At 43.8% G+C, this 26,855-nt stretch overlaps 1 protein-coding gene across 2 annotated transcripts in view; it reads left to right on the forward strand.

The window, feature by feature from the left end:
• PLXNA4 (plexin A4) overlaps positions 1–26,855 on the forward strand; it is a 611,693-nt gene that overhangs the window by 42,085 nt on the left and 542,753 nt on the right. For both annotated transcript variants that reach the window (XM_042470005.1, XM_042470006.1), the window contains exon 2: positions 9,112–10,432. In XM_042470005.1, coding sequence (XP_042325939.1) covers positions 9,251–10,432 — 1,182 coding nt within the window. In that variant the 5' untranslated portion in view covers positions 9,112–9,250. The remainder of the gene's footprint in view (positions 1–9,111; positions 10,433–26,855) is intronic.

A 26,855-nucleotide genomic window follows, 5' to 3' on the forward strand; every position in this document is an offset into this window, starting at 1 on the left:
GTGTTAATTTTGGGACTACAGCTGTCATAATCCCTCGCTTGGTAGATTTTTCAGAGTTGGAACACCGAAATGTAACTTTTCCAAACTCCCTCCTCAACTGGAAGAAGGCTGAAATAAAGCATCTAGAGTTCTCAGCCAGAGAGTCTTTGGAGCTGTACAGACTGCCCCAAAGGGGCAGTCTACAGCCACCCCTTTACTGGCTGGATCGGGGCCGTGACAACCTCATGCCACAGCCCTGATCTGGCTTCTAGGGGGCACCAAAAGGAGTCACAAAAAGCAGCTCCTTTTGGTGTCCTCCAAGGGGTGCCATAGTCATGGCGGTGCAGCTTTATGATGCCCCTTCAGTGCTGCATCATGTGGATACAGCACCAGAGGGGTGCCATGATGGCATGCACCGTGTAGACCGGCATCCCCCAAAATGGCTCCCTAAGTCTGCCCATAGGCTGGTGAAACTGTTGGTCTGTTTAGGGCCTTAGTTTTTCACCAGGTTGAAAATTCCAGAATTTCATATAATGTAGCTGTGTCTGCAAAAGTGGTATAGGAGCACTATATCTGTGTAGTGTGAAAGGGCTCTATTTCTGATTTGTTGTTCTTTGATACCTCCAAGTCATTTTTGACTTTTGGTGACTCTAAGGCGAATGTATCATAGGGTTTCCTTGGCATGTTTCTTCAATGGGGGATTGCATTTGCCAGTCTCTGAGGCTGATAGACTTGGCCAAGGTCACCCTGTGGGTTTACATGGCTGAGCCGGGATTCGAACACTGGTTTCCAGAGGCAATGCTTAAACTACTGCACCATGCTGGCTCTCATGTTTTTGATTTACCTGGCATTGGTTTATATAGGAGACTATCTCCCAGGATGGCTGTAATACTGGCCTGAATCATCCAGTTGACCGGTCTAGAATTAAGTAACCTCTGGAAATTTCCTGGAAAAATGGTGCAGAAATTTAATCTAGACATGCTGCCACTTGCTTTTTCATTCCTGTGCGTGTGTGTGTGAGTGAGAGAGATCTTTGTGTTACTTCAAGCCTGGAACAAAAGGTTGCATCTGCACTGCTGAAAGAATCTGATTTGACCCCATATGAACAGCCATGGCTCAGTGCTATGGAATTCTGGGAAATGTAGTTTGTTGTGGCACCAGGATTCCACAGCATTGAGCTGTGGCCATTAAAGTGGGGTCAAACTGGATTTTTTTCTGCAGCCAAAGACACTTTCTGAGTAGGATCATCTGCTTTCCATTTCCACCTGGCTGTGACTTATAATGGGGGGGGGGGGGGGGGGGGAGGGAGAGGCCTTGGCTTCAGTTGGAAAATGCTTTTTGTTGGGGGAAATGATGTCTCCAATCCCATGCCTGCTCCCCCCCCCCCTTCGTCTCTCTCCATACAGGTTTCCAAAGAAATGCTCTGTCCATGGTAATCAGGGTTTATTAAAAGAAGCCAGAAGGGGTTGAAACATGTTTAGCTGAGATTAAGGAGGATTGTGTAGCTGAGCTCGGTGCTGAATTGCTACACAGGGAATCTGTTGCCGGGAGGTTGCACAGTCAGCATCCCACGCAAAAGGCTTCCCTCCCTCTCTCTCCATCCCTCCTTCTCTGGCGTCCCTAGAGGAAAGCAAAAGGAACGGGAAGAAGGCAGCCTTGGATTAAAGCTGGCAGGGCTTTATTAAATGCCCAGCCCACTGTTCCAGCTGTCCCTAAGCAGAGCTGGTAAAGTGGAGGGATACGGAAAAAAAGAAGGCCTTGTTGTGTTGCTAGGACGCGGAGGAGGCTTTCACACACAGCCAGTGGTAGCTAGTGGTTCCCAGGTCACGGAAGAGGTGAATCCATGCTGAGTTTTGAATACATTCAAAGGAGCTCTCCATGGTGTTGGACATGCTTTCAGGAGACAACTAGCACCTTCAACACCTCCTTTCAAGCCCAGATGAAAACCTGAGTGGATTTGCTGCCCAACTGACATGGAAACCACTAGGCGTCATCGCATGCAGCTTCTCCCTTTGTGCTTCTTTTTAGCATTCCCCTGGAAAATGTATCTTTGATATAACAGTGTGCATGATTTGCTTTCCATTTCTTGTTTTACTATGTCTAGCTTCGCCTGATTCATACTCCTCACATTTCATGTTCCTATAATCTGTTTTGTGCAGCTTCAAACTTTCCTTTCGCCTCACATTATGTCAATAGCTGAACGTCCTTTCACCTTGAGTCCAGATGCATCCATTATACACAATGCCCTCTGCTCTACCCCAACATCTCATTGAGTGCCATCCAACCTGGGAGTTTCATCTTCTGGCACTATCTCTTGTTTCATTTTGGATAGTCTCATCATAGGCTTTTCATGGTCAAAGGGGTTTACCATGCTTCCTCCTGTGCAGCACTAAAGCATTAGCTATAGTGCAACTGCCAATGTCTCTGAGAGATTCTCTGCCAGTGTGAATCCCATTACTGCTACTGCCCAGGAGCTGTTTGGCACATTTAAGGTGGCAGCTCAGCAAAAGTCTGTCTGACATGGGAGACCCTACTGGCAGCATTGCTGCTGTCACCATAGCCTCTTGCCTCACAAGAGCATGCAGTCCCATTGCCATGGAAAGGTAGAGCCATAGTGAATCCCAGTAAAAGGCCCACTTTTTAATTCTGCTGTTGTCATCCTGTTTACGGCGACTTCATGAGACATTTTATTCAAAGATAAGCCTGGAAAAATTCTTGAAAACAGTGAAGTACAAATTCCGCGGGATGCTAAGATTCCACCTGATAAACAGAACAAAATATGCCAGACATAACTGGGGTTGAGAAAAAAGGAAAGCTTGGATAATAATAATAAAGCTAATAATAATAATAATAACAATAATAACAATAAATTTTTATTTATATCCCATCTCTTCCCATAGGATCGAGGTGGCTTACAATCAGAGTAAAATACAGTACAATAATACATTAATAAAATACAATACACAAATAAAATACAAATAAACTCTAATAAATTTCTACACTATAAATAAATCCCCCTCCCCTCCCTCCTTACATATATAACATACTTTCTAAATATAACAATGATAAAATATAAAATAAATCATTAAAACCATTAGTTAAAACAATCAAAACAGGAAGAAGCAGAGACGTTAGATAACCAGTTGGGAGTGATCAAAATGATGGTCAACATCAGTGGAGTGACCGAATGTATTATTCAGGGAAAGCCTGTCGGAAGAGATCCATCTTGATGGCCTTTTTAAAGCCAAAGGAGTACAGATGTGGCAATCCTGGGGGAAAGCAGAATCAATGACAAAGAGAAAAGAACACAATCATCTCTATTTATTTGTTTTGTATCCCGTTTTCTTCTGAAATGAGACTCAAAGCAGCTTACAATATAAATTAAAACAGAACATCTAAAATGATATGGCGCACAAATGTTTAAAAACCATTAAACTGTGTGTGTCTCTGTGTGCCTTCAGGTTGCCTCTCACCTTATGGCAACCCCATCAATTTCATAGAGTTTTCTTAGGCAGAGAATACTCAGAGGTGGTTTTGCCAGTTCCTTCCTCTACAATAGTGCCTCCAGCACCTTTATTCACTGGTGTTCTCTCATCCAAGTACTAACCAAGGCTAATCCTGCTTAGCTTTCAAGCTCAGATGGGAAGTGGCACCTTAAACTACCTTTCAGACATTAACCTTAAAACACTTAAAATGATTAAATTATACATTGCATATAAAAACAGCACATCTAATTGCCTATCAAGCTACAGGAGAAGAGATTCCATCTAAACACTAGGATGAACTTCCTGATGGTAAGAGTTCTTCAACAGGGGGGCATGCTGCCTCAGAGAGTGGCGGAGTCTCCATCTTTGGAGGGTTTTCAACAGAGTTTGGATGGCCATGTGTTGGGAGTGCTTCGATGCATGGCTGGGGGTTGAACTGGATGGCCCTTGGGGATCTCTTTCAATTCAGTGATTCTGTGATTCCCACTACCCTGGTTGGTTAATGCTGATAACCTGTTTAAATGGGAAAGTCTTTGCCAATTGGGGAAAATACAGCAGAGGGGGCAGACTGAGCCTGCCTAGGGTCATTATGATTCTTGCCATCATCATACCACTATTTGGCTTGGTGAGTGTAGGCAAGCATGTTGTAGGATCTCAGATCCTCTTTGAAGTCCACAGTGAAGAAAGGTGGAGAAATAGAGGTAGGGTGAATGCCAAGCTGCATTCCTTGCTGTGTGTGCTGCAGCGTGGCGCGTGGCCGGAGGGTATTTAATCAGCACTGTGTGGCTACCCAGCCACACACAGCCCATAAAAATCTCACAGCTGGCTGCCTCCTCAGAGCTCCTCAGCCCTTTTGCTTTAAAGGGCTCCAAGTGGCTTAGAAAGCAAAATATGATTTGCAGCATGAAGAGTTCAGCACAATGTTGAGGAAGGGGCGGGGGTGGATTTCAGGATATCGTAGTCCCTCTTTCACTATTTCCCTAAGGGCGGTCAAAATTTTTTTGTTCCTTGGGGAATACCGCCATATGATTTGAGACTTCCCCTCCCGGTATAGCAGATCCAATAATTTTTAGCAATTTCTGCAATGAAGGCTCATGCAAAACCAACCTGAGCAATGCTGCTGCTTCTGAGGACTTGTTAGCATGCTTCTGGATGGCCCAGGTGGGGATTTGAGATGGGGCTGCCCCAGTGCCTGCCCCAATGCTCTGAAATTCCCTTCCCACAATGGACCCCCTGCTTGTTGATAAGCAAGGATATTTAAAAATTAAATTAAAATGAAATGAAATATGACAAGCTTCTAGAATTGAAGAAATGTAAAGAAAGGGTGTTTAAAAAGTTGCTGAGCTATTATCATTGTACTGGCTGGACTCTGCAAAGAGCCAAAGAGGATGCCGGAAGGATCAGCCACCAAAGCAGGAAAACAGAAATGAGTTCTGAGATGTGCAGAAACACACACACGGAGAGGGGTGTAAATCCTTGATTGTCTTAGGATGCATCTACACTGCAGAATGAATGCAGTTTGACACTGCTTTAACTGCCATGGCTCAGTGCTGTGGAATTCTGGGGTTTGTAGTTTGTTGTGGCACCAGAGCTCCCTGACAGAGAAGGCTTAATATTGCACAAAAACTACAAATTCCAAGATTCCACAGGATTAAGTGATAACAGTTAAAGTGGTGTCAAACTGCTTATTTCTGCAGTCAGATGAGGCCTTAGAACTATGGGCCCAAACAGACAGGCCAAAATAAGGCTGCTTCGGGTCACTTTGGAGGTATGCTGTTTAAATGCTGCATGCATCCTAAGAGGCTGGAAGCCACCCCAAAGCCATGCTCCAGTCCTAAGGACTGGAATGCAGTTTTGGCGCAGCTTCTGGCCTCTTAAGATGTGTATGTCATTTAATCAGCATACATCCAAAGTGACTCAAAGCAGCTTTATTTTGGCCTGTCTGTTTGGACCCTAAGTCACCTCTCCTGGCCTGACCCCACCCTCCCTAACGTGACAGAAATGTAATTCAACTATGCTTCAATCACTGGCAGAATGGACTTCCTTTTCCCTATGCAATTGACATGCGGAAAATTAGGTTGGGGAGGGAGTTACAATTGTGGTGATAATGTCATAATCATGACTAGGACTGCTGCCACACTCCAGGATTAATGTAGTTTGACACCACTTGAATTGACATGGCTCCATGCTATGGAATCCTGGGGTTTGTTGTGGCACCAGAGCTCTTTGATGGAGAAGGCTAACTGTCTCACAAAACTATAAATCCCGGAATTCCATAGCATTTAGCCATGGCCAGCAGTGTCACTAAGATGGTGCAAGAGGTGCAGATCGCACTGGGTGACATCATCAAAAAGGAGTGACACCAGGCAATGGTGAAGCATCCCAAGGCCCTTTCTACCCCATAAAGAAAGCAGGGACTTGGCTTGGCATGCTGATCCCCTTTGGGGATGAGGCTGCAAGTGTAGCCATGAACCTTTCTCTCTGTTCTCCCTTTTTGCAGCCTCCCCTTCCCCTTCTGCTGTAGTCATCTGGGAGAAGGCTCTTTGTTGTGATTTTCCTCTCTTTTTTCATTGGACAGTGGAGATTTTTTTGTGATTAAAAACTGTTCTTTGCTGTCTTGGCTGGGGGGGGGGGGGGCGGGGGTGGCAGGATGGGTTCTGGAAGGTGAGATCTTCCTCCCCATCTGCATCCCAGGAAAAGTGGTGCCACTAAGGGTGTGCAGAGGGTTGTGGAGTTCACCGGGTGACACCCCAGAGGGGATGTCACCTGGTGGGGTGGTACACCGAGAGAAGGGGGAGGGGGCTGCCATGTTGGACTTGGAAAGCTGTGGGGTGGGGTGGCAGCTGCCTTCTGAGTCCGGCATACAGTAGTACTCAGAAGGCCCAGGGAGATGGCTGCAGCAGTGTCGGGCTAGGCACCTGGTCACACTAATCTTAGTGATGCCACTGTCCAGTAGGTCTATGGAGTGACACCATGAGTCACCACCACACTGTGTGACACCAACGCTAGTAATGCCACTGGCCATGGCAGTTAAAGCAGTGTTAAAAAGCATTAATTCTGCATTGTAGATGCATCCTAAAACAATCAAGGTTTTACACTCCTCTGTGTGTGTGTGTTTGTGCACATCTCATTTCTATTTTTCTGCCTTGCTGGCTGATCTTTCCAGCATCCTCTTTGGCTCTTGCTTGCCAGTCTAAGTTGCTGTTGAATCTTGGCTGGGGGCTTAATCTGGAAATAAACAAAGCGCCAACAATCCCGAGCCTCCGGCCTCATTTTCACTGTCTCTTTATCTTTTGTTTCCTTGGTGTTTGTTTTTAATCAGCCTCTTTGGACTCCTATGTGATGATAGGCAGGATATTGCTATCACATTAGCTGTTTGCTTTCTCCTCCAAAAGCTCTGTAATTTCACTGTTCTCGGATCTGAGCCACAAGCATTTGGGAGAGAGAGACACTTCCTGTGTCTCTGTGGGTTTTGGGAAGGAAGTGGGTTGGATGGATGGAGTGTGCCTGAGACTCAGCAAGAAATCCCTGGCAGACTTCCCTTGGGCAAGAAATACCTGATGACTCCCTTGAGGGAGCCAGATCCTTCCCGATTTGTTGTTTTGGGGTGGCACTCAACATATGGCAAATGGGGACTCAGTGCTCCAAAGACAACCTGCATTCGGGGATCCCTGTTGTGCATTCACAGGGGTTCTCTTCAGGCAAACCTGCCCCCCATTATTCCATGCTTTGCCTTCCCTGGAGTAGGAATCTTTACCATATTTAGATCGGTGGGAGTGCAATGAGGAGTCAAAATTAGTAATTTTTAAAATGTCTCATTTTGAAAGTCTCATCTCTTTCCAGAGAGCCGTTCAAATGTTACAGTCTGAAGTGTCTACTTTCGGAAGTGACGTGTGCTGCTGCCATTTGCCCAATTGATATTGGAAATGATTTGCAGAACCTAGTTCAGACCGACAGTAGGATTCAGACCATAATGTGTAAGCCAGCTTGGCATAGTGGTGAGAGTTTTGGGCTATGACTCTGAAGTCCAGAGTCTGAATCCCCGCTCAGCCATGAAACCCACTGAGTGACCTTGGGCAAGTCACCTTCTCTCAGCCTCAGGGCAAGGCAACAGCAAACAATCCTCCTCTGAACAAATCATGCCAAGAAAACCCCATCATAGGTTCGCCTTAATGTCATTATAAGTCAGAAATCAATTGAAGGCACACAGCAACAACAGACACATCCCTGAAGGGTGGCATGTCCCTACAGTGTCTTCGAGGTGGAACTAATGGGGTTGATGAGGAACCTGTGTGGTCCAGTTACCTCTGAGAGCCTTGTTTGTCACCCACATTTTGCCCATTTTTTAAAGCTCAGGATTCTTATCTGTAAAGGAGCAGTAGTAATGCTAAAGGGGCTTACACAGCTCAGGGAAGCTTTGCAATGCAACATTCAAACATGGGAGTTCAGGTCCCGTCAAGTTACAGTCTCACTGGGCATAGAAGGTCATAGCTGCCTCTGGCAGAGCTCCGCACCAGCAGTTCCAGGGCTCGCTTTGTACATTGCTTGGAATTTCAGGCATAGCTTGTAAAGATTTCCTACCGTGGTTTCTCTCTCTCTGGGTTTTCTCAAGCATAATTGGTTCATCTTTCTTCTTGACACTTTTAAGAAGACTTGGAGTGCTTCCACATAAAAGCTCAGTTAGTGAAGGCATTTTTATTATGTTTATTTAACAAGGCTAGGATGGGCTGGAGGGAGCTGGAAGGTGCAACATCACCTTTTGAGGACACAACTCTGACTTCTCTGACTTCTCTTATGACATCCTTTTGACAGGAGAAGGTGACCTGCTTACCATCTCTCTAATACATAAATATGAAATAGTACTAGGTAATTGCCCTAGAACAGAGGTGGGGGACCTTTGGCCCTCTGATGGTTTTGGATTCATACCTTCCAGCATTCATTGATGAAAACAAAGATGCATGCAAGCAAACAACATCAGAATATGGACAAGATAACAAAAGTTATTAATGCGGAAGGACACAAGGTAGGAGAGGCTTCAGCAGTTTCCTTTTGCCCAAGCCTACAGGGAAGGGTAAGATTCTCTTCCTCTCCTCTCTCTCTGTGGAGTTAATGGAGTGCAAACTACTTTTGAACTTTGAACTCGGTTTGCATCAGCTGAAGCAAGCTGGGGACAAAGCAGGAAAATACAACAAGGAGGGAGAAGCGGACAGTTTTATAGCAGCTGAACAAGTGAGGCAACAGCGGATTAAGTGGGACAGTTGAAAGGCATGTGAACTTCCAGAATGTTTGCCCAGTATGTCTAGTACCAGGGTATTGTGGCAGATGTAGTTCAAAACATTGAGAGATCCAAGGTTCACCTTCCATGCCTTGGAAGGTGCTAAGTTTACTAGAGCTCTGACTGTTGCTGTCACTTTTGTAGTATGTTCTCCCGCTTTGATGCAAGCCTGGCTGTTTGTTTATTCCTCCCTGGCATCTCTTTATTCAACGGGCTCCCTTTGTGCCAGTCTTAATGCAGAGATGAAAAGACAAGGATTAGCAATTAAATAGGCTTTCTCTGAAGATGGCATGGCTCTCAAAGGAGGGAGATGGGTGAGGGGGAATGCTTTTCAGTAATGTGTTGTCCTTTCTTCTTTCTCTTTTCCTTTAGGATAAGCTCCACTGCAGGATCAGTGCTTTGTAAGAAACCACTTGGTGCTTCAGCATCATTCATCTTTCCCCAGCACCACTTTGGGAATACAAAAAAACATTGTTGTTGTTATTATTATTGTTGTTATTATTTTGCAACCATGGTGGGAGACATGTGGCGATGGACCTGCCTGGTTTTGCACCTTCTCCTCTGTGCAAAGATGTTGCCTTCAGTCGCCAGGCAGCAGCCTTCTCACCCAAAGAGACCTTTTCTCAACTTCACCGTGGACACAGCTGAGGTCTATTTCAACCACTTGGTGGTAGATGAAAGGAAAGGACACATTTACTTGGGGGCTGTCAATTGGATCTACAAACTCTCAGGGGATCTGGAGATTCAGGCGTCCCATCAGACAGGCCCGGATATTGACAACCCAAAGTGTTATCCTCCCAGACTAGTCCAGCCTTGTAATGAACAGTTGATATCAATGAACAACATCAACAAATTGCTCCTCATAGATTACAAAGAAAACCGGTTGATTGCTTGTGGAAGCTTATACCAGGGCATCTGTAAACTCTTGAGGCTGGATGACCTTTTTAAGCTTGGTGAGCCCTTCCACAACAAGGAGCACTACCTCTCCGGGGTGAACGAGAGTGGTTCTGTTTTTGGAGTGATCGTTTCTTACCACAACATGGACGACAAACTGTTCTTTGCTACTGCCGTGGATGGCAAGCCGGAGTATTTCCCAACCATCTCCAGCAGAAAGCTGCCCAAGAACTCTGAGGCAGAAGGGATGTTTGCTTACGTCTTCCATGATGAGTTTGTGGCCTCCATGATCAAGATCCCATCGGACACATTCACCATCATTCCCGACTTCGATATATACTACATCTATGGTTTCAGCAGTGGCAATTTTGTCTACTTTTTGACCCTCCAGCCTGAGATGATTTCTCCGCCTGGCTCCACTACCAAGGAGCAGGTCTATACCTCCAAGTTAGTCCGTCTGTGCAAGGAAGACAAGGCCTTCAACTCTTATGTTGAAGTGCCCATTGGCTGCGAGAAGAATGGGGTGGAATACCGATTGATTCAGGCGGCCTACTTGTCAAAGGCAGGGTCCATCTTGGCCAGGTCTTTGGGCATTAGACCTGAGGATGATATCCTCTTCACTGTCTTCTCCAAGGGGCAGAAGAGGAAAATGAAGTCCTTAGACGAGTCAGCTCTTTGCATCTTTGTTCTGAAAAAGATAAATGACCGTATCAAAGAGAAGTTGCAGTCTTGCTACAGGGGTGAAGGCACATTGGATTTGGCCTGGCTTAAAGTGAAGGATATTTCCTGTAGCAGTGCAGTAAGTCATATTTCTAACCAGAATGCACTCCATTTTCTTTAGAGCTGGGCTGAATCAGGATGTGGGTACTTGGGAGGGAAGAGGGGTGATGTTGCTTCTCCTCTTTTGTGTCATGGAGGTTGGTGAGTCCATAAGGCAAACCCATTGCAGTTTTCCAAAGCCTGCCTTCCCCATTTTGCAATCCAATCTGTCACAAGAAAGCTCTTTTAAAACATACTGTACATTCTTATCACTGCAACATTCCCAGACTGACACTTTCTGGGGTTCTTTTGTGGGTATGTGATGATAGTTACTACAAAAATAGTCACCACTGATGAGGGCTGCCATTTCCTTCTTCCATGCACCTTGGAATAGGAGCATCTAGGAAGTCTACAGTGTTGACTACCCTCTTCTCAGTGTGTTGGAAAATTTCAGTACATTTTCTTTGAATCCAAAGTATGTTTTATTTTCCTTCAGGATATGGGTGGTTATTGTGTTTGTCTCAGGAAGTTGTTGGACTGCAACTCCCAGAAGCCATAGCTGAGATAACGCTGGGGAATGTTAGGGATTGGAGCTCAACAACAACTGAAGGGCTACACAATTCTGGGAGAAACAAACAAACAAACAAACAAACACACTTCCAGTCACTAGAGACTCTACTTAGCTGAGGCTGGCTTGTATCATAACCTGGCCTGTGCCAGAGGCTTTCAGACCACGTTTTTGTTGTGGAAGGGGGAGCTTGCATGGCGTGAAGTGTTCCATGAGAGCCTCTTTCTTTGTGCATATTTTGTTCACTCATTCTTTGCGTCCTGTTCCTAGATACCATGTTTATTCCAATGTGATTGCCAGTGCTGCTAACCCCCTTTAATACACACATGGGTGAAAACAGATCTTATTGCATGCCTCCGTGCCTAAGTCAGCCACATTGTGTATCCAATCTGGACTCCTGGTGTACTTTTCAAAGAACAATACTTTTCCGTTCTTTGAAAAGTTTGCCAGGAGTCTGGATCAGGTACGTTAAGCATGGAGGTGTGTGATAAGATCTGTTTTCACCCGTTTAAGCCTGTGTCCAGCCTGTGCCCGGATCAGGTGAAAAGAGGTATGTGATAATCTCCTTGGTTATTACCTTTAAAGTTCTAAATGGTTTGGGTCCAGGTTACCTATAGGAGCTCCTTCTCCTGTACAATCTGCCCCATACAGGAGCCCTGGTGGTGCAGTGGTTAAATGCTTGTACTGCAGCCACTCACTCACAAACCATAAAGTTGTGAGTTCAATCCCAGGCAGGGGCTCAGGGTCGACTCAGCCTGACATCCTTCTGGAGGTCGCTAAAATGAGTACCCAGCTTGTTGGGGGCAATTAGTTTACAGTTCTAAACCGCTTAGAGACTGCTTAGTGCAGCATGAAGTGGTAGATAAATGAAGCTGCTATTGCTATTGCAATATAGTCAGCTCCTTTGGGAAATGTTTGCTCCAACTGGCCAGGACTAGACTGGCAACTGTTTCCTAGAGGACTTTTCTGTCTGCTGCCCCCAGACTTTGGAATGACCTTCTGGAAGAGATACAACAGCTGAAAATGCTGACAGCATTTAAAACAACATTAAAGACACATCTCTTCCAGCAGGCCTGCCCTGTCAGTTTGTAAAGAATGTGCTCTTATGAGTGTATTTTAACAGCTTTGTAGTACTGCATTTTAACTGTTGGTGTTTTTAATTGTGTTTTGTATTTTAACATGCTGTATCCTGCCTTAAGCCTTGAGGAGAAGTGGGAAAGAAATAGTAATAGTAATAATAATAATAATAATAATAATAATAATAATAGATCAGAACAGCCCCTGCCAAATAGGAACAGTTGGAGGGTATACCATTTAGGTATATGAGGTACTCAGATGTGGAAAACTGAACTTGGAAAATTCAACCAACATGCCAACTTTCCCCTACCCCATCCTTTCCTCTTTGTAAAGTAGAAAATGACTTTGGAGACAATCTAAGTCCCTCTTGCTTGGCATTTGTGCTCCCTTCTCAGAGTAATGGTTTCTTCAAGGCTGCATTTGGGTTGGCAGTGTGTATCAGAAAAAGAAATCTTTGTCTGTGGCTCTAATGGAGTGCAACATGAACACAAATAATTGCAAAGGAGGCTGTGGACTGTGCTCTGTTTTGCTGCTTTGAGCTGGGAGGAGGGGTGGGAAGGAGAGGAAATGTTCAGACGGCAGCCCTGGCATCTGCAGCTTCTGCCATCAGTTGGAATGCTTTGCTGCTTGAGCTGGAGCGGCAGCTGTGACTGCTTGAGTCAAGCCAGTGAAACAAGAAGTTGGTAATCCAGCTATTGCAGCATGTGATTTGCTCAGCAGCTGGAAGGAAGATGCTGGGGGAACTGTGGCAGAGAGCCCCATGCTGAAATCACATTGCATTTGGGCCTGGGAACTGATTTGTGGAATAAAGAAGGGGATCAGGATGAGATTGGGGACATGGGACATTCTTCCTATACAGCACGGTTGCCTTCAGTTTAGGATCAGGGGATACTCATATCAAAGGCTAGAATCCCGTTGCTGTTGTACACCTTACACCTGTGATTGTATTTTTTGGTTATTGTGCAACAGATGTAATCACATACTTTATTCATTCATTTATTTCTGGGATTTATATACTGCCTTCTCCCCAAATACCCTCCAGCCATCCTGATTTGGTAGAGATAGTACCGATTAATTCTCTGACAACTCATGATTTCAGAAATCCCATGTTTAGCCCACATGTTTTTTCTGCTTTTAAAATGTCCCAGTTTTTCTCATTCTCCTCCTCCCACTTTCCTCCCTTTGTCCTCAGCTTACTTCCACTGCTGCAGACTGAGTTCAGAGTGCAAAAGTGGTTTGTAATCAGTTAAAGTAGCCAGGGGGAGAAGAGATGAGGGGGCAGAATCTTGCCCTTCCCAGTAAGCTCAGGCAAAAGTAAACTGCTGCAGCCTCTCCCAGCTTGTGTGTTCTTTCTCATGAATGACTTTTGCCACCTTGGCCACACTCTGATATCCCGGTTTCTGTGCCTGAGTGGCGATTTGAACTCTGTTCTCCAGAGTCACACCATAACACTCTTTATGTGGGACTAGCACTTAAATTTGGGACAGTACCCATTACCCCCATTCTAGGCATTAAGAAAGAAGGTTATATGAAGACCTAGCATCACTCTCAAGTGATGTTTGGGAAGGTAAAATGAGTCTGGGAGACATGTTTCTTTGTTTTCTGATGTGAGGATTTGGCTCAGCACTCTGTGGATTCTTTATATTTTATTTTGGATTCAGATACTGAGAACTGAAGATTTACTTTAGCTCACATGTTTTTTCTAACATTTAGAGCACAAATTTGGGAGGGGGGAGTTACAGCCCCATTTACTCCAAGGGCAGGTTGGAAAAGTAGAATTAGAGCAGGATGGCAGCGTCTGTGGCTGCAACTTATCACACAAAACTGTGTCTGTTCAGTAGCCAGTCTGTACAGTCAGCCCTCCATATTTGTGGCTTTGATTTTTGTGGATTTGAGTAATATGTTATCTCTAGGTATCTCCTAGCCCACCAGTGCCCTAGAGTTGCGATGGAGGATCTAGAAATTCCTAGGCAAAACACTTCTCTATGAATTTGTAAGTCATCCAGTGCAATTCTGTGGTCAATTTCCAGTGGATGTTGATCATAGAGTTGCACTGGAGAACCTAGAGATTCCTAGAGAGATGTTCTCTCAGGTTTAAAAAAATTGCATTTTTTTTAATTTGCAGTTTTCCCACTATCATGGGGATCCTGCACCCCTAGACCCAGAGAATGGGGAGGGCTCACTGTATTACATCTGCTGCTGGAATGTTCCTTTTCATTGATGGGCAAAACCTGTCAATGCCTTCCAGTTGTGCTGCTTTTCTGCTATTGAGTGAGGGTGATAAGATCCTTCTGAAGCATTTCTGATATGCAGATAGTCACGTGATGCAAGCAGGCATGAATATGCTCCTCTTCTATTCCCAAGCAGGTTATTTTTCTTTTCTCTCCCCGCACAATTTTTTTCCTTTCCTTTCCTTTCCTTTTCTTTTACCTAATGGAGTGCCATGATTGCCCAATAGTGCAAAAAATGAAAATAAACACAAATAAATACCGACTGGCTTGTTAGGAAGGGCATAAGGTAGGGTGGTGCGGCTATGGATGCCAGTGTGCAGAAGACAGAGGCCAGGACAGAAGCAGCTTTATGATGGTTTGGAAAAGCTCTGTAATAATGACTGTTCCCAACCCAGTATTGTTTGCTGTTCCTAGGCTGAATCTGCGCTGAAGAAATAATGCCATTTGACACCCCTTTAACTGCCATGGCTCAGAGCTATGCAAATCTGTAGTTTTTTGAAATATTGAGCCCTCTCTGCCAGAGAGCTCTGGTGCCCACAGGGAGACCAGATAGTCTGACTGCAAAGGAGGACAAGACACTGCAAAGTCAAGAAAAATGGAGGACATGTTCAATTAAAAGCTCCGAACACTCATAGGAATGTAAATTCATGCTTCTTAATTCTGGTGAAAGTGGAAACCATTTTGGAATTCCTCCGGGACAGAAGGCTGAAATGTAGGACATGTCCTGGAAAAGGAGGATGCCAGAGTGGTGCCACAACAAACTACAAATCCAAGGGTTCCATAGGATGGAGACATGACGGTTAAAGTGGTGTCAAACTGCTTTAATTCTGCAGTGTAGAATCAGCCCTGTACTACTGCAGTTGTGGCATCTTTGAGCCTGATATTATAAAGTTCCACGTTTCCAGATCAGTCCTATTGAATCAACAGGTAGAATCAATATTGGCTGAAGAAAGAGTTGCAGGCAGATTGAAAAATAACCATTGGCTGTGGCATGGACATTCAGTCCATAACCCTTTCGAATCAAATCTAGTTCACGTGATTTGATAGTACTTCACAAACCTGCACAACCTGTTTCACCGGCAAAAATAAAAATAAAATAAAAATAAAATATTCTGGCAGCGAGAATGTGTGTTACAGGAAATATCATACTGCTTGCAATAAATCTCTGTCTCCATCCTTTGCAAGCAAGAATGATGGATGGAATGTTCAAATTAGGGATGTAAATCCTTGTTTGTGTCATTTCTTTTTCACAAGAATGAGAAAGAGTATAAGTTTTCTCTCCATGGTGAGAAGTTTCCTCCCCTTTTTGGGGTGAGAGTTCTTGCATTTACAAGAATTTTTTTAACCCTAATGATACAATTTTGCAGTAGTTTAATTGCATTAAATTGTGGCAGCTATAAAGAACTCCAGGGTTTGTTATGTGCATTTTCCAAAATTAGAAGGATAGGATAAAATGTTGGAAGCTTTCTCATCAGTAAGGCGGTCCCGTTCTTTGTGGGTGTGCGTGGCTTTATAATGGAAAAAGACATTTATTTGCACAATTATTGACTCCAAAATGGGGTGAAAAGGCATCCCTTGTCTGGTTCCCATGCTAAAGGCAAGAACACTCATGGAGGCTGATAAATCAGGGCAACCTCTCTCATGGAAATAAGGATTTTTGAAAATATTTTGGACGTATAGCGATGGGGTGTGTCTGCAGAGTAGGGTTGTGAGATTTTAAGGCCTGGCCTAGAGTCTCCAATTCTTATGGAGCTGCAAATGCTCCTGTTTAGTGGCTTTAGTTCCAGGCAAGATGAAAGGATGCAAATTAACAGCTTCACTATCAGATCAGCAAACTTGCCACATTGTGCAAGACTAATCTGATTTGTTGCTGCAATTTGTCAAGATTTTTCAGTGGGAATATGTCTTTACTAAACTAGTTTCCTCCTTTCTTCTCAATGGACATGGTGACAGGAGTCACCCTCCACTCTGCTCTTCTGGCTGAAAGGAGGTAACTTAGATGAGATGTTACTTCTCTTGTCTCCATAAGTAAATCAAAGGAGTAATCCACTAATTTCACCTTGCTGTGGGAACAGCCCTTTTAGCTAAGGTTTCTGTCTGAATTTCCAAACAGAGAAATATGTTATCCCTCTGTGTTTGTGTTTCAATCACAAGCTGAGAGCAATTGTGATTCACAAATTGAACGCATAATGCATTAATAGCACCACTATGGGCCATCGCTAGGTATCAAACTACAAATCCCAGAATCCCATAGTACTGATCCATAGCAGTTAAAGAGGTGTTAAACTGCATTATTTCTACAGTGCAGAAGTTTTCCATTTGATGTATTCCCTTGGTCACTTTTCCCTGTCCCTTTTTTTTGGAGGCCTAAATTGTCCTTCTCAATGATTAGCTGTAGTTTTAATTTAATTTGTTGTGGTGTGCCTTCAAGTTGTTTCCAACTTACAGCAACCTAACGGCGACCCTATCATGGGGGTTTCTTGGAAAGATTGGTTAAGAGGAGGTTTACCATTGCCTTTCCTTGAGGCTGAGAGAGTGCAACGTGCCCAAAGTCAGCCAGTGGGTTTCATTGCCAAGCTGGGGTTCAAACCCTGGTCTCCAGAATTGCAGTCCAGCACTCAAATCGCTATGCCTCCCTGGCTCCTTGACCTTAATACCATGCTAGAAATGGAGAACTAAAAGAACATTACATTTGGGGTGACACCATTTAATGGGGGGGGGGGGGCAGGGGAATATTTGCATTTTGCCTTCATCCCTTCTACATCCCTGAAAATATCCATCATAAATAGACTTCAGTTGTGGCTTGAGATGTGGCCAAACTAGCCATGCTGCGCAGGAGAAAAGCCTCTCGTGTCATTTTAACTGGACACTTGCCAACCTTTTCCCCCTCCCCATAAAGCCCCATCAGGCCTTGCTGTCTTGTTTTGCTCCTTGACCCCAGTCCCATACAGTGTGCCCATTCAGGGAGGAATAGGGCCCCGGGCATCTGACTGCCGCTATTGTGTCTGAGATATTTCAGGCAAAATCCAGCTCTGCACAGCCCTCTCTCTGGAGTCTATATTAAGCCTGCTTTGTATGCAGTTGGCCCATCACCCTGGGGCACCTAGAGCCGGGAAAGCCTTCCTAATCGGTTCATCTTGCAGGTGAACTTCACCCTCTGAGACCAGAGAGAATGGAGAGAGAGTGAACTTTTGGCCGACTCTTTTCTTTAACCTTCCCTCTCTGCCAGAGTGATTCAAAGCTTTCCTTGGGCAGCTGCAAGGAAATCCTTTGCCGTACGCCTCCCGTCGGATTTGATTGCATTGGGAAGGAGTCGACTGCCAAGGCAGCGCATGGCATTGCTACAAGGGGCCCCGGCTCTTTTCCTATGTGGTTCACTAGGTTTTGTCACATGTGGCCCGGCCTTGCGGTTTCCCGCCTCCTCTTCCAGGCCGCTGTTTCTACATTTCTCTCGACCTCGTTTTGCCTTGCCTCGATGCCACTTTGCAACTTGGCACGCTGGAGGGAAGAGTTACGTAAGATGTTCTTCTTCGGCTCAAAACCACGCACCCCCCCCATCCGTCCACCCACCCACAAATAAATCAAATTAAAAGCAAATGAAATGGAGAGTTAAAGAGCCAGGAGCAAATTCTCCGAGACTATTCGCAGCATGATTTTGGATGCTATTTAAAGCATCGTTGGTCCGGGGGCTGCAGTGTGGCGGGATTGGAACAGTAATCGTGTTGTTCAGCCATGCGGCGATGGGTTCAACTGGATTTAGTGCCAGTTGTCAAACCAAATACCACTCTGATGACCCAGGGCTGTGACATCTGGAGAAGAGGCTGGACAAGCAGGAACTTGACTTGTTCAATGTCCTTTATGCACATACACATACCATCTTGGCAGATATCTTTGGAAATCTGTGGGAATTAGGGCTAGAATGAGCTGCTGTGATGTTGGCTTATCTGAGAACAAAAAGAGCACAAACAGAGCTACAGAGATTTTGGAATCAAGTCCATGAAAGCTTATGCTAGAAATGTCTTCTTCCAAGTTCATGAAATTTCTTCATGAAGGAAGTAAATAATTTTAACAACCCCCCTCCCCACTGCAAGAAAATCTTTGACAATTGTACAGTTTTCAAAGCCTATTCGCAATTCAGGGTTCAGACCGCAAAACAATTACACATGGTTGGACTATTTTCTGTGCATAAAATAAAATGTTCACATAGAAAACAATTTTTTAAAAATGTAACGCAACCATGTGTGATTTTTGCACAGACTAATTCTCAGTTACAGCATTTTCTGCATGGAATTATTATTTTCTGTGCAGAAAATGGTGTTTTCTGTGTAAAAGAACCATGGGCAGATTTAGCACAGTATAAGTCCTGAATAGTTAAGATTCCTGACAGGGCTTCTCAATACTCAAAAACATGATCTTTGGGGCACTTTGCAAATATTTTCAAATATTCGTTCCGTCTTTAGTGCACAATCACATTAAACAGACATGTCTTGGACATATCTCACTTATGGCTCCATATATTTACATAGGAGAAAATCCCACAGAAATCAGTATGACACACCTGGGTTACTGCCACCCTGCAGAATGAATGCAGTTTGACACCACTTTACCTTCCATCCTATGTATTCCTGGGATTTGTAGTTTCTTGTGGCACCAGAACGCTCTGACAGAACAGGCTAAATATCTCACAAAATCACAAATCCCAGAATTCCCTAGCAATGAGCCAGGGGAGTTAAAGCAGTGTCAAACTGTACTAATTCTGCAGTGCAGATGCAACCCAGCTGGTCAGGAAAAAGTCTTAATGGTCCCATACTATCACATTTGCTCAGAAGTAATTGCCACAGCATTTGATGAGACTGGGTGCATCTACACTGTAGAAATAATGCAGTTTGACACCAGTTTCATTGCCATGGCTCCATCCTTCAGAACTGTGGAATTTCTAGTGTTGTGAGGCACCGGCCTCAGAGAAGGGAAAAGACTTTGCAAAACTACAAATCCCAGGATTCCAGAGGGTGGAGCTCCAGCACTTAAAGAACTGCATTATTTCTGCAGTGTAGATGCCCCTGCTTCTCAAGGAAGTGTGTACAAAATTGCAACCTTAATTGGCTGTTGTTGTGTCATTACTGTGTTTCAGCTGCCTATCCAGTTTAACTAATTGATGTTTGCCAATTGTCCTGGGAACTTTGGACCACTGTACCCTAGAAATACAAAACAGAACATTCTCTGTGATTGTTATTTTAAACAAATATCCAGCACCGTTGTCACATGCGGTGTGGGGCTTAGGTGCCTAAGTTGCAATTTTGCCTGCAACACAAAATAATAATTACGATAATTGCTTTTCTGGCAAAAGCTCCCATAGTGCCAGGCTGACTGATGCACCAGGGCATGCTTTCAAGGATTCTGTGCTTCTGTTGCATTGATTGGAAATGATGGTCCTTGTGTCTTTTGCAGATGATTTTAAATGGAGTTAGAATTTGAAGTTTGCACTGAAGTTCAGTATGATGAAAAGGGTCAGTTATAGGGGGAATGCTCAGGCAAAAGGACCTTGCTTGGTCTTTGAGAAAACATTAGAAAAGCTAGCAAAGGGTAGCATAGATCTGAAACTCACTGCAGAAATAATCCAGTTCAAGACCGCTTTAACTTCCCTGGCTCAGTGCTAGGCAATCCTGGGAATTGTAGTTCATTTTGGCACCAGAGCTCTGTGATAGAGGTTAAATGTCTCACAAAACTACAGTTCCCAGAATTATAAGCAACAACCAGCACTTTCAATTGTGCCCCAAAATGAAATGTACCCAGTGAATAGGCTAGCTTATGGGATACAGGGCAAGAGATGGGGCATAGATAGCTCTGTCCTCCAACACCTTGCCTCCACCTTCTGCCACCTGACGGGACATCCTGACTCTGCCCAGTGGTAAAGCTGGCACCAAGGATGAGTGGTATTTTCCATGCCAAAAGGGCAGTAAAGCTACTCTATGATTTAATCCAAACTGTAAATACAGTTGGCCCTCTGTATCCGCAGATTCCTGATCCACAGATTCAACCATCCACAGCTTGAAAATATTTTTCACAATATAAATTCCAATAAGCAAACCTTGATTTTGCTATTTTATATACGGGACACCACTTCACTATGCCATTATATCTAATGGGACTTGAGCATCCATTGTTTTTGGCATCCACAAGGGGTACTAGTACCAAACCCCAGTGGATGCCAAAGTTCCACTGTATCTAAAAGACCAGGATGAATTTTCCACCCCAAGAATATGGAAGCCACTTGTTTCTTGTTGGCTGGCTCTGTGTATGGTGCCTTCATAGCTAGGGGTCTGTCTTAAAGGATTTGGCAAATAATTGGTTGGGGTGGATTCAGTGAATTTGATCCACAAGGGATGCAGAGCTGCCAGATTATATTGTAATCATTAATCCTTAAATATTATTTTTTTTTGTTTATCTACCCTTAATCTCTCTTCTTCATGTAGCTTTCTGTGCAATTACTAACCCTAACCTTTCCTAACCTTTCCAGTTTGCAAAAGTTGATTTTTTGGGACTACTTCTCCCAGCATTCTCTAGCCAATGTGACCACTGGGAGCTGTAGGGATATATATGTTAAGGAAAAAGCAACATGGGTTATACAGTAAGAGAAATAAAAGATGTATGTGAGAGTCAGAGTGACTCAGCAGAAGCCAATGGAGAACCACACAGGTGTGAATAGTAATACAATTAACAAGTACTGAGTGCCAAGGACAAGAATTGCAAAGTGGATAATTGAACACACCTGACAATTGTTAAGTGGTCAAGGCTGAGATGATGAAATCATTAATTGTGGGATGAACAAGGAGAACCAATGAGAATGTTGTACACGCCTACTGGGTGGAAACAGAAAACAGTAGGTGGTGCCATGATATGGCTATAATAATGACTATAGATCCCAGTGCATTTTGTGGGTAGTAGTGGATTGTTGAGTGGATTGGAGAGAGAGGAGTTGAGTATTGTTTGGAGCTGTGTATATAGTAGAATAAAGTAGATCTTTTATATAAGACTACTGAGTTGTCTGGTGTCTTGGGTGAAGCTACAAGAACCAGCAGGACCCTGGTGAAGAAGGGTGAAGACTTCTGTGGAAGCAAGAGTGAGAAGGCTTGGAGAGTTTGTCGGGGTCTTCAGCCTGTTCTCTGCAACTCTTGCAAAGATATAACAACTGGCCAAAACTGGTCAGCGTGGTGCACAACCAGGTGGTGAGCTCCAGGCCAGGTGAAGAGCCACAACTCCCATCATCCCTGACAATATATATATTTCATAGTCTTAAGATGTGTCTAAGTGTCATCAAGTTCAACCCCATGCCATGCAGGAATACACAATCCAAGAACTCTCAATAGATGGCCATCCAGCCTCTGTTTAAATGCCTCCAAAGAAGGCATTTAATCCACCACTCTCTGAAGCAGCATATTGCACTGCTGAACAGCTTTTACCATCAGGAAGTTCTTCCTAATGTTGAGCTGGAACCTCTTTTCCTGTAGTTTGAATCCATTGCTCTGTGTCCTATTCTCTGGAGCTACAGAAAACAAATTTGTTCCATCTTCAGTATGATGTCCTTTCGAATATTTAAACATGGCTATCATGTCACCTTTTAACATTCTCTTCTCCAAACATACTCACCTTCTAAGTCACTCCTCATAGGGCATGGTTTCCAGACCTTTTATCATGTTGGTCACCTTCCTCTGGACAAGCTTCAGCTTATTAATATCCTTCTTGAATTGTAGTGTCCAGAACTGGACACAGTATTCCAGGTGAAACTTGACCAAAGCAGAATAGAGTGTTACTATTACTTCCATCAATCTAGAGTCTAGATTGATAGAAGTAATAGTAATACTCTATTCTGCTCTAGATTCTAGACATTATATTTCTATTGATGTAGCCAAGAATCATATTGGCTACCTACTGCAGAAAGTGAATGTAGGGCTGCAGGGTAGAGAAGAAAGATACCTACTCAATATGGTCATCTTTCTGAGGACCTGGTGGAACATCTTCTTCAGTACTAAAAGATGGTTCCAAAAGAGCAGATATGTTAGTCTGTTGTTAGTTATTGCAGAAACCACAGGAAGAATTCTGTGTTGCCATAAATTATAACCAGAGTATTCAAGAGTGATCACAGTCTCATGAGATGCATGATTCATGGATCTCTAAAGTCAGCTCTGTTGGGTTAAATGAATCATAGAATCATAGAGATGGAAGAGAACGCAAGGGCCATCCAGTCCAACTCCCTGCCATGCAGGAAATCTAAATCAAAGTAAAATTGTTTTCATGTCTTAGCAAAAATAACAAGTCCCACATCTATGCATCCATACTAGAATTGTTTTAAAAGCTGTCTCTGTTCTTCAGGGAACAATAGGAACTGCAGTTCTATAAGGATAAGAAAGTTTCTCTGAGAAAATGTTCTTAGCACATTGCCAGACTATGGACCTGAACAGACAGGCCAAAATAAAGCTGCTTCGGGTCACTTTGGAGGTAGGCTGTTTGAATGATGCATGCATCCTAAATGGTCGGAAGCTGCATCAAAGCCATGCTGCAGTCCTAAGGACTGGAGCACAGCTTTGGCACGGCTTCTGGCCTCTTAAGATGCGTGTGTCATTTAAACAGCATACCTCCAAAGTGACTCGAAGCAGCTTTATTTTGGCCTGTCTGTTCAGGCCCTATAATTCCTAGGAATCTTGTTGGGGGCAAAGCAATGGTGGCAGCAAGACTGGTACAAATCTGCTACAAATTTGTACATATCCTGTCAACTGTGGCGCTTTAGATCAAATGTATCCAAAGAGCCTACTTCTTCCTGGAAAAATAAATAACAATATCTACTTTTGCTCCTGAAATTTAACCATGCAAAGGCCTGTTTGAAGCACCAGGATGGAAATCTTTGGTGTAGAAGAGATGCAGCCTTCCCTCCAGGAAATTACACATTTTATGATGCAGGGTGCACGTCGTATTATTGCTTGAAGCCATGTGTTGGGAAGTGTGGTAGTAGCAAAGGCAGGCAACAAAGTCTGCGGTGCATTAAGATTCCCTGGCTCTCTGGAAACTTGACACTAAGCCGTGATCTGTCAAAAACACACATGCACACACAATAAAATAATAACAATCAAAACAGCGGCAGACACAAGTGATAGTAAATTTGAGCAACTTCATTCTCTCCTCTGTTCTTGCCCAAATTACATCTGAGAGGAAAACCTCTTAGCTTCAGGATTGCAATTCCCCTGTAATTGGTAAAGTGGCTGGAACTGCATTGTCGCTTGTACATAGTGGCATGTAATTGCAGAGTAACCACTGTGATGCTTCCAGGAGTGACATCTGGCATGCAATTAGGATGCAATCCCATACCTCAGCTTCCAATCTAGTGTCCATTATCAGACTTGAAATCCAATGTGAGGACAGGGTTGTCAATTTAGGATCCTCCCAGGCCCTGAGTTTTCAGAGGCCAAAACTGAGATCTAGAGATGACCCCTGAAATGCCTTTAAGTGTTATGCATTACATATACCAACCATAGTAGCTCGTCTGCTTAGGGAATCAGGGTAATGAACATTTAATCTACCCAGAAGAGTGGATGCAGAGGAGAGTGGAGGGTGAGCCCTGGTGCCACAGCAAGTGGGAAGGAAAGAGTAGGCTGACTAAGTCAATGCATATCTGTATGCTTTAGTTATGCTTTTGAACTTTTGTATATTTTAAATGTAATTTTATACTGTTTTTAGTGAGATGATTTTAATTGTTTTGTAACATTTTATTGTAAAGTTTTTTAAGTGTTTATATCTGTGATTCGCCTTAGGTCCCTTTCTGGGAGAAAAGTGGTATACAAATTGAATGAATGAATGAATGAATGAATGAATGAATGAAGGCCTCCCTTGGAGAGTCTGTGCAAGTTGCAGCAGCAGCAGCTACAACAAAACTTTGCAAATTGTAGTAAGCTGTTACTTTACTATGTGGGTTAGAGATTTTCACACAGCCCTTTCCTTTTGGTAGGAGCTCAGCCTTTCCATATGGGAGTATCTTCACTCTCTTCTCCCAACTGAGGATAATCCATGAAAACTGGATCAAGGGCCACTTTGGACAAGACCCACTGTTATAGGCCTGAGGGAAGGAAACCTTGACTAAGGATACATCCACACTGCAGAAATAAACCAGTTTGACACTACTTTAACTGCCATGATTCTATCCTACAGAATTCTGGGATTTGTAGTTTAGTGAGGCACCAGAGTTTCCTGACAGAATGGGCTGAATACCTTACCAAACTACAAATCTCAGGGTTCCACAGGATAGAGCTATGGCAATTAAAGTGGTGGCAAACAATTCTATTTCTGTAGTGTGGCAGGTTAATGAAACGACTAGTAAAACTTCTTGATGCATAGAACCTGGAAGTGAAAGCTCATGGACTTCCAAGACAAAGGGTAGGTTTCACATTTCCCTACCAGGGGGGACACCACGAATGGCCATTGATTTCAGTAGCAAAGAAAGTTGGAAACTGGCATAGTTGATGTGTATCTGATCCCTAGAGATACATAGATTCCTTCAATTTCTGGATCCACTAGATTTTCTAGAAAAAAAGCTGTCTGTTTTCTTTCTAGTTTCTAGGTTGGAAACAGAGAGCTGCCTTGATAGTTATATACCTCGCCAAAGTTTGATTTATAGAAGCTATAGTGTAGGGATGTAAGTGCTTGTATATTTTGTTCTCACAGCCAGTAAGAAATAATGTTAACATTTTCATCCCTGCTGCAAGAAAGATCTGGCAGCCCTAGGAATGAGGAAGACACTGGTGGGCCAAGGGCACTTTAATTCACTTGTCAAGGGTTGGGTGCCAAGGTTCAAGTGTTGACTTCAGTCCTGAACCCCCTTGGCTAGAGAGGGAATGTATTACTCCAGAGATGCCTGATCCATTCAGGTCTTCGCCAAATTAGGCTCAAGGGTACGCTGAAGTCAAAGTCACTGATACAAAATTCAGCATTACTGATTATAAGCAGATGACATAAGAAGCTGGAGGGGTTCACCCAGGGTGACCAGATGTCCCAACCACAAAGGAGGACAAGGCACTGCAAATTGCAAGAAAAATGTAGGATATGAGCAATAACATTTAGCATTTGCACTTCTATACCGCTTCATAGTGAACTCAGCACTCTCTAAGTGGTTTACAATCTGTAAGCCAATTGCTCCCAACAAGCCACAAGCCATAATTCAAAAAGGATGTTGACAAATTGGAGCATGTCCAGAGAAGGGCAATTAAAATGGTGAAGGGTCTGGAAACCATGCCTTATGAGGAAAGACTTAGGGAGCAGGAGAAGCCTGGAGCAGAGATGCTTAAGGGGTGATATGATAGCCCTCTTGAAGTATTTGAAGGGATGTCACACTGAAGATAGAGGAAGCTTGTTTTCTGCTGTTGCAGAGACTAGAACACAAAACAATGTATGCAAGCTCCAGGAACAGAGATTCCACCTTAACATTAGGAGAAACTTCCTGACAGCAAGTGCTGTTCGACAGTGGAACACGCTTCTTTGGAGCATGGTGGGGTCTCCTTCTTTGGAGGTTTTAGACAGAGACTGGATGGCCATCTGATGGGTATACATGGCCTGGGTCCAGCTTACCTGAGGGAACGCCTCCTCCCATATAATCCTTTCTGCACTATCAGGTCCTCAGGGAAGAACCTACTACAGTCACAGAGAACTAGACTAGTAACTATCTCCCAGAGGACGTTTGCTGCTGCCGCTCCAAAAATCTGGAATGATCTGCCGGATGAGATCCACCAACTAACATCTTTCAAGGCCTTTAAGAAGGCAATAAAAACAGATCTCTTCCGGCGGGCCTTCCCAAACTGATCCCCTAATTTCACTCTCCGCGTGCCTAAATTGTTTCTCTTCAGACCAATTTGAATACTTTTGATATTATTGTTTTCTCTTATGCGTTACCCACCTTGATCCAGACAGGGAAAGGCAGGTTTAACAATTATTATTATTGTATTATTTATATATTATTATTAGTATATTATTTTATTAAACTTAGAGTCGTAATTGAGAGTTCCTGCATGGCAGAGGTTGGACTGGATGGCCTTTGTGGTCCCTTCCAATTCAGCAATTCTATGATTCTAAGCTGGGTACTCATTTTACTGGCCTACAAAAGGATGGAAGACTGAGTCAACCCTGGGATCGAACTCACAACTTTGGGATTGCGGTACTGGCAAAATACAGCATTACCAAATAAAAGCTAAAAACACTCAAAGAATATAAATTCATGCCTCTTAGTCATGCTCATAACAGAGGACATTTTAGAATTACTCCAGGACAGAAGGGTGAGAGGTAGGACATGTCCTGGAAAAGGAGGGGATCTGATCACCTTGGACTTATCAAGGTACAGCTGGGGCATTGGAGGGAATCTGGAGGGATAAGAAAACCTTCTAGATCAGTCAGGAAGGGAGGCAGAAATGCTGAGTGAGAGAAATGCAAATCACCTGGTTGTTGGGCTCAGGTGGGTAATTTGCAACAGGTGGGAGTAAGTGTGGCTATAGCAGGCTATCTTGGAAGAGGTGGCCAGGAGGATGATTTAAAAGAGAGAAAAGGAAGCACTC

Source organism: Sceloporus undulatus, chromosome 5 (assembly GCF_019175285.1).
Source record: "Sceloporus undulatus isolate JIND9_A2432 ecotype Alabama chromosome 5, SceUnd_v1.1, whole genome shotgun sequence".
NCBI lineage: Eukaryota > Metazoa > Chordata > Lepidosauria > Squamata > Phrynosomatidae > Sceloporus > Sceloporus undulatus.